Below are 14,557 nucleotides of genomic sequence, written 5' to 3'. Positions count from 1 at the left end.
CCCTCCAGGCCCAATCTGCTTCATCGCACAGGCTGCTCCAAAATCCGCTCAGACAGACATCAGACTTACCCTCCTGCTCACACTCTCCCTTCTCTTCTTCATCGGCAGGATCGCCGTTTTTCCCAGTCCTCAGCACTCCTCAAGAGTGCCGGAGGTTGTCCATCTAATCTAGACACTCCATGCCCTTATAGGACTTATAATAAATTGATTACAGAATGTATTCTTCATTGCTCAATAAGATAAGATCACTTTATTGGCCATATACAATTTCTTGCATTAGGAATTTGTCTTTTCGCATACCCCAGCTTGCTCTCCATGAGACACACAGACGGGGAGAGAGAAGCTTGGAGTCAGAGCGCAGGGTCAGCCATTTATAAGGTGCCCCTGGAGTAGCTGGGGTTAAGGGCCTTGCTCAGGGGCCTAACGGAGTAGGATTCCTCTGCCGGCCGCAGGCACAGGCGCAGATCCTTAGCCACAGTGCCACCGCTCCTTAACCCAGGCGCTGAAGATCACTTTGACAATCAAGGATGAGCTGGATCAAAGACTTCGTACGGAAACGCCAAGGGTGACCGTAGCCAACATGACCTGGTGGCAAATGCCTTCTGGTCCCGGCAATACCACAAATGACTGGCCCTTCCAGAGCGGTCATGGCCTCCAGATCGCACCCCTTCCAGCTTGGCGCACCCTGCTGTGACAGAGGCAGAGCAGGGTGCTACACCGAACCCACTCGCTCCATCGCACAGCCAAGACCCAGCTGGGAGACACCCATGCTGCTCACTTGTGCTCGTGTGTCTGAGCTTCTCTCTGGGAACACCAGCCTGTCAGTGTGTCTGAATGCAGGGCACCCATGGGAGCCGTATCGCAGCCAGAGACTTCAGCCTCCGCACAGAAAAGACTGTTCCCTCCAAGGCTGCTGCACTGTGAAGGATTAGTTTATGCCTCGGCTGTGATTGCATTTTCTCTCTCTCTTTTTTTATTATTCACGGAGATTTAGAGTCTGTCACACAAACCGTAATCTGCCTCAACCTTCTGGGAGAGCAACGGGATTCTTCTCCTGCATGCCGGACACCACAGCTGCAGCTGGGTACAAGGCTAACGTAAGGGAAAGACACAAGCAAACCTATTCCCATTGCCCAGCCTGAAGTACAGCCCTGCAGGCCTAATCCTGACTGCCCACACTGCTGGGGTGGCACATGATCATTTCTCTGATCAAGGCAGGGGTTAGTCTGCTCTCCTTACTGTCCCCCAAGCCCGTCTACATTGTATGGGTGACAGGCCCTTCTCCTGTTATGCCCCCAAGCTCTGGAACTCTCTCCCCAAGGATATCAGAGAGTCACCTCCTCTAAACTCCTTCAAATCCAGACTCAAAACACTCTTCTTTAGAAAAGCCTTTACTGAACTGGTTCCATTCTTCACCCCTCTGCTTTTCTTAGTACCACCATCCACGGTGCTGCTAAATTGTGTTTTATCTTGTGTATTCTTTTTATTTATTCTTGTTGTCATTCTGTAAAGCGCTTTAAGAAGCCACCTTTATAGGCACTATATAAAATCAAGTTTATTATTATTATTATTATTATTATTATTATTATTATTATTATGAGCATCAGTAGTTTCGCTAGCATCGGCGTGACTGTCACTGGTTTCAGCAGCCCTGCTCTTACCAACCCTCTTTGCTGTCAGCAACACTTTTAGATTCTAGCAGACCTTATCTGCTAAATCAATACGGATAAAAAATGCTAAAAGTCTCCGCCTTAGAACTCTATTCGTGCCTGTGGAAAGATTAATAAACTGGTAATTAAGAATGAATCTCAAGACTCTTTTATTAATTGCATTAGTGGTTATTAGATTTTATTTTTGCACTGATATCTTTCATAGTACAATTACTGGACGTACTTCAAAATTCCTACTGGAAATGTGCAGAAATCCCTACTCTCTGACTATTAGCTGCTGGGTCATGTCTGTACAGTGTCATCCAGAGATGGCGGGCTCCAGTGGTCTGTGATGAAGAGAGCTGCCTTCAGCCGGTGTGCTGCAGCAGGCAGTCTCGATATCAGTCACCTCGTAATGCAACAGTTCACCAGCACAGCTCCTGGAGGCTTGCCTGTATGACAAGTCCTAAGGCCAACGTGGCCCATCTCCTGTTGTCAGAACACGTGTGCTCAGTCACACGTTGGAGACACGTCTGACCAGCTTCCTGGTGCGAACGGCACGTCTCCCAGCTCTCACCTGGCACTTTTACACAGACCCTTTCCCCACAGAACGCACGTCGGTCCTGCTGGCTCACCGCAAGTAGGAGCTCAGTCTTTCCAGACAGCAGCCAAGGAAAACTACAGGGATGGGACACACAAGACTCCCATTGCACAGCACTTTGATCCCATGTGATTATTTTAAAGCCGATCGCGTTTGCACAAAGTGGACCGGTTAAATAGTGATGCAACACGCATGTATTCTACCATTTATTTCCCCTGTTGTTCATGTCCCACCATCCACCCTAGTTCCTTGTTCCTTGTTGCGTGCAAGAATCAGGAAACATCAAGTGACAGGATCCTGCAGCTCGAGAACGCTGAAAAGACATCAGCGGTGCAGGTGTCCTGTTAAAACCCCTGGAGAAACATTCTTTAAAAGGGTAACAGCAGCCCTAGCTCGGTTTTCTGAAGATACCGCCAATTGTGGAAACTCAGACGGACCCAAAACCTTCCTTTCTGTAATTACGCCCAACTATTCTCCTTTACAACAAGAGCAGTGCACTGGAACACCGTTGTGCACTTACTGGGATGGTGCTGTCCTTGGTTTGTGTGTGTAGAGTTCCAGAGGGCAGAAAGTCCAGTATTCCAGGGTCCCAGGGTCACGGTCCTTAAGGCACAATGAGAGTTTCCATGTTGGTCACCCCTGTCTGAAGGAGGCAAGCCCCGGAGATCATAGTCTAGGAGTTGTGTACAAGACGTACCTTGCTCAAGACTACAATAGCTATGCCATCCTGGGATCCGGACCTAAAGCTTTCCAAGGACACGTCTAGGACCCTGACCACTGCTCCGCACGAACACAAGGTTTTTTCTAACCCCTCCCGGGAATCCAGAAAGAAGAAAAAAGTCTCACTCTCCAGGCCCGTTTTTCACAATTTGGAAGGACTGTGTTAACTGGGCATCCTGAACAAAAAAGCACCTGCAGCCAAGAGACAACATGCAAAACGATCAACAAAGATCCTGACATTACCAGCTCTACCCACACCAATCTGTGCACGTTTCTTCCCAGTATGAACCCTATTTCCCCGTGGCCAGAAGGAACGACAGCCCAAAGAGTGACTCAGGTTATGGTTACTGTGCTGCTGTCCCATTCAGTCTCGTGCTCCCGCCTTGTGCCTCCAGGACGGCCCTAGTTTTGTCCAAATCTTTACTAGGAGCAAGCTGCTTCTTGTTAGTGGGTCAATGGACGTACAGTATCCACAGCACAGACTTACTCGGATCTTAACTGCAGTGTAGCCCCCCAGAGCAAGTCACAGCTTGCCAGCAACAGGAATCTTTGTTTCACCACAGTTCTCCTGATAAGGCACATCTGAGACACAGAGGGGAAACTGCTCTAGGAGCTACCTGCGCCTCTTACCATAGAAATCCACAGAGCATTAGCACAATATGTAAACTATGAAGGCAGATACTATCCCTGTGAAAGTTAAGTATGGTCGATAAATAAAACGTTTATTTAACCTTACCTAAACTTCTTTAAGGGGATAAAAGCCCACAGAAAACCTAATCAGGTTGGTTTTTGGCTTGTATTACTAATTACGATTTGCATTCGTATGTGTATATACTTGATTACAAGGCTTAAGCACTGAAAAGCAGCATTCACATCCAATTATACCCTGGACAGAATAGACACACCCGCGAAAGATGTTGAAGATTTTTTTCACAGCCTCCTAAAAGCGACAAATCCAACCGAAGGACAGAACAAGACACCCACCCATGTGTTAGAAGCCGATACTCCAGCTTCTTTCGGGGATTTCCACCACAACAGGAGGCACGTCTTTACACAAAGGGTGGTGGGAGAATGCAACACGCTACATATCCATGCACTGAAGACGATACCCTGGCTTCCTTCTAGAAATGCCTGGATAATTTAACTACTATCATCGGTCAAGATGAGCTGAATAACCTCCTCTCATTTGTAACTGTTCCGAAATATAATAATGTGGTATTGTTATTTACATATGATTTTTGTGTTCTGAAGATAAATGGCTGGCTGCCAAGGGTACTTGCTAAAACACATCACAAGCCACAATGGAAAAGTAAATGAGACTTCGCAGTTGAGGTTTTTCAACCCTATCATTCGTAATCCTGAAAGTTTTCTCAAGTAATTAGGAGAGTAAAAATAGCCTAAAGAGATAGGAAAATTTGCATAAACACTGTTGAAGTGTAAGGCTCTAATTCTGTTGTAAACTACTCTTGCGCAACTCAAGATTTCACCCACAGCTGGTGTAGCTCTGCTGTTCCTTAGACGTTGTTTGCTTGGCTTTCTGGGTCTTTCCATGAAGGCTCTTTCACTCATTTTTCAGCAGGAAAAGAATGTGTCAGCTTGAGCCTGACTGATAGCAAGATGAGCTACAGCAATTTGTTTTGTTAGGTGAAGATATAGGACTGTTGCCACATGACCGGGGCTAGCAGACATCAAATTCAGACGACTCAATTCCCCTGGAGAGAGACTGGGTTTACACAGACTATCAAGAACCCCCTGTGACTGGTAATGACAATACCCCTAAAGATACGACAACCACCTTGCTCTAGGGCCATTCGTGTATCATGGCGGCTGTATTGCACCTTCAAGTGACGCAGTTGTATTTCATAAAAACCTCTGCTGAATAACTGTTGAGCACAGTATCAAATTGTATCTGCCTCCCGGAATTCGGAACTCCTGTCCTGAATCGCTGTGCCATCAGAAGTGCCAAACATCAGAAGTTGTGCCATCAGATGTGCTAAACATCCCTAAAGGAACATGCACACAGTCTGGATGCCACCCATCCGTCAGGGGAAGTGAGAGAAAGGGAAAGTGAACATGCCTACACAGACACGCTTTGTAACAATGCGTTAAAGGCACCACAGCCAGCACTTCTGACGGATCTCCTTCTCGCCTTGTAAAGTCAGGGAAGGAACCTTGCAGAATCGGGCTTTTCATTCGGAGCCCTGGTCTCGGCGAGAGCAGGAGAGGTCTGCACCTGCACGGCAGAGAGTCTGATCAGCTTGAATGAGTTCAACTGTGGCGGGAGGGGGGGGGCTGCAGGAGAGCTGAGAATCATGGGTGCGATTCAGCAGCAAGAGAGCGGAAGGTGGAGGGGAGGCAGGGGGAGGGAGGGAGGGAGGGGGGCGGCGGTTCAGGCGGGGGGTTTCCAGAGCGCTCAGCCTCGTGCTGTGGGGAGGCCTCTGCCTCACCTGGAGCAGTTTCAGTTCAGCACACAGACTCTCCCAGCCAACCATCAGAACCATCGGCAGCTATTTTCTGCCACGCGCAGGGTGGCTCCATCAGGTGCAGGGCTCCCCTGAGGGACAGATGGTTAGATAACGTGGACAGACATTTCCGCACTTGCTATCTGCCATCTGAACAGCAACAAGCATGCAGGCTGTACGCTGGTCTCCTTACAACACAAAATGCTCCCCAGTTCTAAAACTCCTTTGCACTCTGCAGTAGTTCTCGGACAACGCACCCATTCTGCAGTAGCTGGCCCATCCAATAGCAATTGCAGAATCGGGAGTTTCAGAGCAAGAGAGTTTCTGGTGGCGGCAGCGTGGGGCAGCAGTTAGCGCTCTGGAATTATAACTGGAACGCTGTAGGATTCACAGCGTAGGTGAGGCAAGCTGCATAAAAAGGAGAGCACAGATACAAATCACTTTATATTTGGCTGCCAAGTACAGCTGAATTGAAGATACCGTGATTCTCCACACGGTACACATGCTTTACAGAAGGTGACCGAAGTCTCAGCTCGTGGGACACTCTGCTTCACATCTGTGCAGGAGAGTGGTACTTGATTTGGAGTCCGTGGCTCGGTAAGCAAGTAGATTTTTCATCCTTCACTCCCAGTTTGACCCCCAAAGACTAGGCATCATAGAAAGCTTCTGATAAGCTTGTGATATTGTCTCCAAAAGAGCACATAAGACTATTAACCTGGCCCAGAAATAACTAAATTCGTGATGAGATAAGGAATCCCACTGTGCTGTGTTGATTGCACACCAGTACAACTGACATGAACTGACTGTGTGAGCAGACACTGCAGGTCACAGGCCCCTAATGTAACTCACTAGAAGGTAATAAAACACTAAGAGCAGGGCCTCAGCTTTAGGTCTTTTCCAAAGGATAAAACACGAGCAGGGGGAATACCTTGCTGCAGATAATAGCACAGCCAGAAACCAACTGCCAACAATGCCATTACCATAACCATTCAAGCAGGGAGCATCTACAGTGTGAAAGAAAAAAAAATTAATTGCTGCAGAGATGCACCTTTCTTGAAGAGGTTATATAGACACATAGTTCTAAAACAAACCTACTGTACTTAATGAGGGCCGTGTGTATCTTTAACTGACTACCCTCTGGAAAATGCTCATTTCATCCCTGTTGGCAACTTTTCCAGACATTCGCCTGGAAAAACCAGCAGAAGCTACAGGTTAGCACAGACACAGCCAGACGCTCCTGCTGTTACTGGGCAACTGGGGACAACCAGAGCTGTGGATGAACGAGGCCATCTTGATGAAGACCCAGAAGAGGCCACCGTTCACCTCAGCACCCAGGAGACTCTGTCCCTCCCGGCAGAAGTGCTTCTGGGTTTTCAAACCGAGAAGGGCAAAAAAAAAGACAGAGAACCTGTTCTGCGCTCGAACCACTGGACCAGACTTCCCTGTCCTGCGTGCGTCTCTGACAGCTGCTTTCAATTCCACCCCGCCTCAGCCAGACACTGGTTTCAAAATTTGAAAGCAAAATGAAGGAAGCTAAAAAGAAAAACAGCCACTGCAGAAAAAAAAATGCCTTTTCAGGTCCTGAAAACTGCGATTTTAATGTTGGAAAGCAATGCTTCAGAGACGGGCCTTCTGTTGTCAGGATGTCCGCTCGTGGTGGAACGATGAATTCACCTAAGAAAAAGATGAGGGTCTGGAAAAGGCCAGAGAACCAGATTTGTCTGCTCTCGGCATGGCACAGTTATATTTGTGGACGACACCGCACTAGGAGAATGAGCAAACACTCCAAAAGGAATTCAAAACGATTTCGACCAAAATCAGCACTGCGCAAACACCAGGCAGATGAAATTTAACGGACTGTGAACAACTGCAAGGTCTTGCAAAACAAACCGCAAATACAAACTTTCAGCAACACCAAGCCCGAAGAGGCAATTTCTGAGTAAAGTGAGGATTCTCACCTGGGGGGGGGCGGGGAGTCATGGATTAAACTATATCAAGAGTTGCCTTTGAATTCCTGAAAAATGCAAGAAGAGCATTTGATTTGAGAAAAAGAAGAACTTTTATTGCCTTCCAATTCTGCTGTACAACTGTAAAAAAAAAATGTTTTTTTTTCAATGACCAGTAATATTTGAGAAGCAGGTGTCTATGCCTGCAGAAGATGCTGAAGCTGCTGGGGACAGAGGCAGGATACCCTCAAAGAGAATGCAAAGGTAGAAGCATTGCACAAAGTGTAGCACTCCTATAGATTACTAGAGACAAACAAGCTTTGCTTAAAGAACAGAGAGTGCTTTGCAGAAATGTTAAGGCATGAGCCTTTGATATTGCTGGATGAGAAGGCAAAAGTTCAAAAACCAAGCAGCGAGCTCTTTACTATAAAGACCCAAGAACAGGCCCATCGCTTGATAGATTTTCACTGACATACTAACATCCCACTACAAGTCCTAGACAACTCTTCATAGACAATGGAATAAGCCACTAACCTCAGGGCTAAGGATGTGAAAAGCGTGCTGGAAAACAGTGGTCATCGTAGCTATCAGATCATCTCCGAAAAGCTCTCACAATAAGTGCACAGTAATTTTACACTCTTCAATTAGTCAAAAATATATTCTAATGCCTAATGTGGAATTGAAAAGCTATTAACGGTAAAAGCTTCTGTGTCTATGCAATGAAAACCACACTACAAGCAGACTTTTAGGATTGTTATCGTGTAATTTTCCTCTTGTCCGGTCTTTAAACTTTTACCAACAATACCTGGGCCAAAATCAGAACCCTTTTTTTTGGGAAGGCATTGGTGTTAATGTTGAATAAACAAAAAGGTCAAGAGAATATGAAAGAATATACGGATATATGTTTTAAAACAAAGTATACGTTGTGGTATACAATGCACAAGTATGATTTTATTTCAAATGCCGTGTACAACTTTGATCAGCTGCTCTGGAGAAGTCCAGAAAAGAGCAACAGGATACATTCTGGGGATGAGGAAGATGTACTTCACTGACAGACTGAAGAGCCTCCATTTTTTTCAGTTTTGAACAAAAACTACAATAGGACCTGATCCAAAAATCCTCACCAACAGTCACCACTGACCACCACATCGTGCCTCTGCATTGCTTTTCTTCATTTCAAGTCGTTTTAATAAATTTCAACATGCAATGACGAACTGATACTCAATGCAAACTGCTACCAAAATCCAACTAACTCCTCCCCACTCCCCCAAAAAAATTATCAGCTCAAATTTATTCACTTCTGCATTTCCTTTGACAAGTCTTTTCATGAATTACAAAGATATTCTATAGTAGGTAATTAAATGCAAATTATTCCAGACAAGGTTATACGAAATACAAGTGGAAACTATGAAAGCAATACACTGCCCGTATCTCTCTGCCAGTCCCTCGTGCTGGTTATCCAGCTCCTTCTGCCGAAGATTAAAACGTTTCATCATTTTAAGAGCCCATTACACATCATGAAATATGCTTTGAAATTGATTTTCAGAAGGCCAAAACCTCGCCGCGTTGCTTCCTGTTACCTCAAGCGAAAACGCTTTATAAATCTTAAAACTGAAGAAAAAAAAACATTGTGGGAGATAATGAAGAGCTTCCAGATATTATACAAAACAAGACGTCCACAGTCAAACCGAGAGACTGACCGGACTAGGGTTTAATGACCTGGTTTCTGCCATCCTAAACCCACTGGAAGTGGGGCATTAGGGCAGTTCGCCACCTTCCCTGGCACTGGAGAAACGGCACAGGATGGCACTTCTCAGAATCGAAAGCAGGAAGGGGAGCTCTGACCCCTGACCCCTGACCCCTGACCCAGCCACACAATTCACACACCCCCACAGTCAGCATAATGCTCCGGAGACAGCACCCACACAGCTGATGGGCGTCGCGGGACCGCAAAAACAGGTTATATAATTATTGTAGGCACTGAGCCCATGTGTCTCATCCTTCGCACGTTCCCAATCGACGTAGCTGTTTCAGCGGAGTGCATGGTGAGGGTGTCCCACAATGCTCCCGCAGAGCTGGCGTGCCTGCATGTTTTTTAGGTCTCTTTACATCACCAGCCCCTGAAGCGACAGCAGAGGCTGTCGAACTGGTCTAATAAGGAGCTCATTTAGGCCCTTAAGCGTTAAGCTGCCTGGAAACGCACCTGGTTTTCGAAAGCAGAACGGGGCACCTTTGCCCTTCAGCCTATCAGATTCCCGGTTTCCCTGGGTGAGAGTTGATGAAAAAGTGCGAGACAGCAAAAAATCAAGACTAGTACAAGACCATCGTGCTACACTGGTCCGTTTTAAAGTGTTAATATTTCCATGACACGCAGCTCCTTATTCTCATTCTGAAAACGTTTAACAGACCTTGCCTTGAGCGCATTTTTAACGACTTCTGCGCCACACTGAACAACTAACTGTAGAGCAGTTCATCAAAAAATGCAAAAGAATAAAAAAACTATTTTCCATAGTAAAACAGAACCCGGCAAACAAAAACTTTGTAGTGTAGGAATAAAATCCCCAGTACTTTGTGCCCTGTGAGGATAAAATGTTGGGGCTCTGACTCTGGGTTCAGATAGGCTGGAGCACATTTTACCAGGTTGCTCCAGCACACTCAGCTCAGGAACAATAAATGCGTATGAAAGTGAAAGCTTGTCGTTTTGGAGGAGAGGGTCAGCCAAATAAGTTAATTATAACTTTAATTAATGTGCTAGAGTTAAAAATTAACCTTTGTCTCAAGGTCTGTTGTTTTTGCTGCCGTTGTGGAAAACAAAATGTATATTTCCATGTTTAAAGTATGTCCCGATCTGATCCATAATTCTTGTTTCGGGGCCTGGAATGCAGGCAACTGGGCCCTTGTCATAAGGATAAATGGTTATCAGATCATGTGTGATACAATCCATTTCCTCCTAGGTCTGTGCATGGTTAACTGATAACCTTGTAAAGGCTGTTATAGCAGAGCAGCAATTTTTTTTTAAAGTAAAAAGCGCGTATTAGACCGCACCCAGCCCTGTTTTTGATAATCTGTCTTTGCAACTGGAGCTGTATTTCTGAAAATGAGGCATGCCTTGTGATGGGCAGTTTATAAAAAACAAAGAAGAAATCGATTCTAAAGAAAACCAGATAACAAGGCAGTGTCTGAGGGACTCTTTTTTGACAAGCGCTGGCTGGCACACGAAACACGATAAAGACAACGCTTTAGAAACATGTCTCTGTCCCTGCAAGTTCCAGAATTTGGCACAGACACCCAGGAAGAAGGAGACACAGGCCAGAAGACCGTAGAGATGTAGCACGTCTATCTCTTAAGATTCGATTCTAAAGAAACTGTTTGGTTATGTGTCGTTCCAGCTGTACAGGGGTGGAAAAAAACTAAAAACAGACTAAGGACAGGCAGGACTTGTGGGGTTCGATGCAGGACGACTGGTGTGGGACGCACAGGGGGGGGAAATTGAGACATGAGAAAAGATTGCGCAGAATCTTCAACCCACTAGATCCGAAGGCTGAGAGAACTTTCCCTCCACCAACCCCGTGCCGATTAGCTGTCTCGCTTCGGAGGAGAAAACAGGAAAAGGGTGGGTTTCTGTCACCGCAGTCCACAAGCACCACTGCTCGACACGAACCCAGCCAGGACCTCCGTTGCCGTGACACCCTGGCCCATCAAGGCCCTGGCGACCATGTTTGTTGTTTTGGTTTTTTTTCGTGCTTGCCATTGTCGTTCTAGGTGTGTGGTAAAAGTGGAAGTGAGCTGGAAATCCTTCCTCTTGTCTGCTGGTTCCAGTATGAGTCTACAGGGGGAGGGGGTGTGGGGAGGCGGGGGTGTTTTTTGTGTGTGTGTGCAGAATAAACTGTTGAGCCCGTCAGCGCATTTCCTGTGTCACCACTGATACTGTATAGCCTGCTAACTTGCAACAGCTTGCATTAGAAAGCCAAGCAGTTGTCGAATTCTCAGATTGAGCCACTGCTGCCTGTGCCAACAAAATAAATCATGTTTCGCCGTTTACTAAACCTTCCCCTCCCAGCCAATACAACGATTGAAGGATTATGTAAAATCCACGATATTCTCACTATGGAAGGTGATTCATGAAGAGCGCTTGGAGCTCCAAGATTGGCCAAACTGGGCTGGGAACAGCCATCAGCCATTTTCTCTCGCGCGTTTCATCCTCCACATTCCCTCCAGTTTGCTCAACACTCCCACAGTGTTGTGCATCGTCTGAATCATCCCGTGTGCTGTGTGTAAATTTCACGATATCAGCAAGGCGCGCAATGTAGGGAAGGTGTTTTTTTTTTTCCGGCGAGCGCTTCTGTCACGCCGTTCTCCTCCAGTTCATCCGTCCAGAGCGCACCGTTCAGCTCCGGCAACATCGCGTTTTGTTTGTTTGTTTGAGAAACGCAAACCACAGGAAAGGGCAGCCTTTCGTGGCGCTGGCACCAGAGCAACTTCCTCAAAATAAAAAGTCATGTCATATTTCATAACGTCCTCTCGCCGCGGTGTCCAAGAGTACGCTCTACCTGTGCAGAAAGCATCTGCCGTACAGTGCGTATTTCTGCAAAGCGCTCTGTATTTCAAACAAGCAGCAAATAGCGACTGATTGCTTGTTTCAAGCTGGACTTTGCATGATTTTATTGTTTAAAAAATGTATTGTTTTATTGTTTAAACGTAACTTTATAATTCAAACTTATAGGCGCTTTGGAGTTGAAACAAAACGAAGGGGGTGGTTTTTTTTAATTATATTTCATGAGCTTTATCTAAAACGCCAACAGGACATGCTTGCACAGGAAGGAAAGTGTACTACAAGTGTACAGTATCTACGACGGCAAATCCTTGTTTTTTCAAACTTTCTAACTAGCGATTCTGCATTGTAAATGTTTACTGGCGTCCGCAGATCTGAGGAAATGTTTTTGACTGCAGGCACCCTCACCTCGCACATCTTTCGAAGGTGTCTGAATGTACTGCTTTCTTCACAGAAACAAAAGGCTGCACAAAAAATAAAAACATTTAAAAAAAAAAGCTTTTTAGCTTATGGGCCAATATAAAATATGCATGAACAAGGGTTTTGACAGCTTGTACTTCATGATCGTTTTCGATGTACTTTTGTTTTAGAAAGCTGATCAACAGTGAGCGCCAGAAACGCAAGGATGCGCGCTTGCGTTTGAAGTCGATCTGGATGCGTGATTCTTTCCTGACACATTCCAGTTTGGACAACAGCGATCAATCAGAGAAGAAAACAAGCTGTAACGAGGGCTTAATCTGTACGGATTAGGAATCGCCTCAGAAAGCATACAGGTGCATCTTGGAAACAAATACAGAACCATGCATTCACAAATCCATTCAAGACTGCGGTGCACATTTCTATCGTATAGAACAAAATACGTCTCTTCCTTTACGCCACGCTGATCTTTAATGACCGTAGGAGCATCGCTGTCTACGGTATCCTCACATCTTTTGTCTCTCGCTTGGCAAGGTCGTCCACCGCCACGTCGCGCAATCGTCGTTAGCTCCCCACAGCAACACTGCCGCAGTTTGACTTGACTGTGTTACCGGGGCTATCGAACTGCAGGCAACAGCTATTGCGGAACGCGGACCTGCCATTTTTTTTCCTCCACTAGAAACAAAAAGCCATAGATAGGAACCGTGGTGTCTGAACATCACTCGGGAAGCTGCGCGCCTCCGCTGTCTAAACCCTGCGTGGTATAAATTCGCGATCTGAAGCGCAAGAGAGCAAACGCGCATCAATTTCAAATTCAGGCGAGCGGAGAGCGTACCGGTGTACCACCTTTTACGCCACAGCAGTGAATACAATTGCACATCCTGTTAACTAGGAACAATCAAACCCGTCATTCGCTCTTGGGCTTCAGCCTTCCATAGGAATACAAGCACAACGGCCGGAGTCCTCGCTTTTAAACTCCCGAGACGGGCAGTCGTGTAACGAAGAGGCGCGTTTTGAGAAGGTGCATTATCAATGCTCGTTCGCCTACCTTGACACTGGAACCCCTGCTTTCCGAAACCCCTGAAATCAAAGAGAATATCGCCATTAGAAAGGGGAAGGACAGGGCATATAGAGCCATCATGTGCACGGAGCCTCGGCACAGCCTGAACTATCTCAAAACAGATGCACAAGACACTCAACGGGCTGCACACATCCAAGCTGTTGCGCTGATCATCAGCTTTCCGTTTCTCTAACGTTGAGCCACTGACAGACATAATCAAATCTCAACACAGTTCACATTTTTCCCAAAGTTGTCTAAAAAACACTGTCGGCGTGAGCCCGAATACAAAATTAAAACGGCTCAGTCTTTATTTTTCCCCCTCGATTTTCCCCATGACTCGGTCGCAAGAATGCCGTGCGCTCATTTTAGTTGTTCAACATTTTTGTGGTGTTGGTGGTTCAGCTCAACTGGAGAACCCCGCTCATGCAAATGTATCATTATAACGAAATAAAGGGAAGGCATGCACGAATAAATACTGCACTGCGCGCTCCGGATCAAAAAGCCACATTGCTAACGTTCAAATTCCATCTTGTGGTCACAAGTGGTCTTTGGGGTCCCGAGATCTAGGTGGCACCTGTGTCCTGCGCTAGCTAGACCAAGTCGCCTCTCCGGTGGCTCTGACAATTTGGCTACTGTCCGCCCGTGCGCTGGCTCACCAGATGAAGTCAGTGCAGTGGCTGCAGAAGGTCGGCTGTTTGAAGAAGCGGGCGATGAACTTGTGGTTCTTGACCTCGTGGACATTCTTCTGTCTCAGAGCCCCCTGCCTCGCGAACCTGGTGATGTTCTCGCCCCCTTCGCCGTCGCTGCTCGCGAGCACCGGATCAGCCATTTTGAACACGGAAGTGTTAAATGAAGAAGTTTTTTTGCCTTCTGCCGTGCGTCTGTCTCTGAAGGAAGAGAGGGCGAGCGAGAGCGCGCCCGTCTGTGCGGCTATACTGTAGTTACAGTACCTCGCTTCTGACAGCGAGTGTTGGCTGAACCCGCTTCACACTACACGCCCGCTCCCTGCGCTGTCACCGGTACAGTGAGAGGCAGGCAGAGCATCGCCGCTATCCCACTACATTTACCACTTACCATGTGGTTATAGCAAACCCCGCCTCTCCCCGTTATACTTCAGCCCCTGTATGTACCGGAGTCCATAGACATTCAG

The 14,557-nt window shown here is 46.6% G+C and overlaps 1 protein-coding gene across 2 annotated transcripts in view; it reads right to left on the bottom strand.

Moving 5' to 3' along the window:
- The window catches only part of LOC102689943 (protein kinase C beta type), a 149,528-nt gene extending 135,034 nt beyond the window's left edge, over nt 1–14,494 (bottom strand). Inside the window, exons 1-2 of one of the 2 annotated variants that reach the window (XM_069181007.1) lie at nt 14,064–14,494; nt 13,396–13,427 (exon numbers count right to left, since the gene is read on the bottom strand). In XM_069181007.1, coding sequence (XP_069037108.1) covers nt 13,396–13,427; nt 14,064–14,236 — 205 coding nt within the window. In that variant the 5' untranslated portion in view covers nt 14,237–14,494. The remainder of the gene's footprint in view (nt 1–13,395; nt 13,428–14,063) is intronic. The other variant, XM_069181006.1, reaches the window with a different exon arrangement.
- Between the last annotated feature and the right edge of the window lie 63 nt (nt 14,495–14,557).

Source organism: Lepisosteus oculatus, chromosome 19 (assembly GCF_040954835.1).
Source record: "Lepisosteus oculatus isolate fLepOcu1 chromosome 19, fLepOcu1.hap2, whole genome shotgun sequence".
In the NCBI taxonomy this organism is placed as follows: Eukaryota; Metazoa; Chordata; class Actinopteri; order Semionotiformes; family Lepisosteidae; genus Lepisosteus; species Lepisosteus oculatus.
This window is presented reverse-complemented; position numbering and strand designations above follow the sequence as displayed.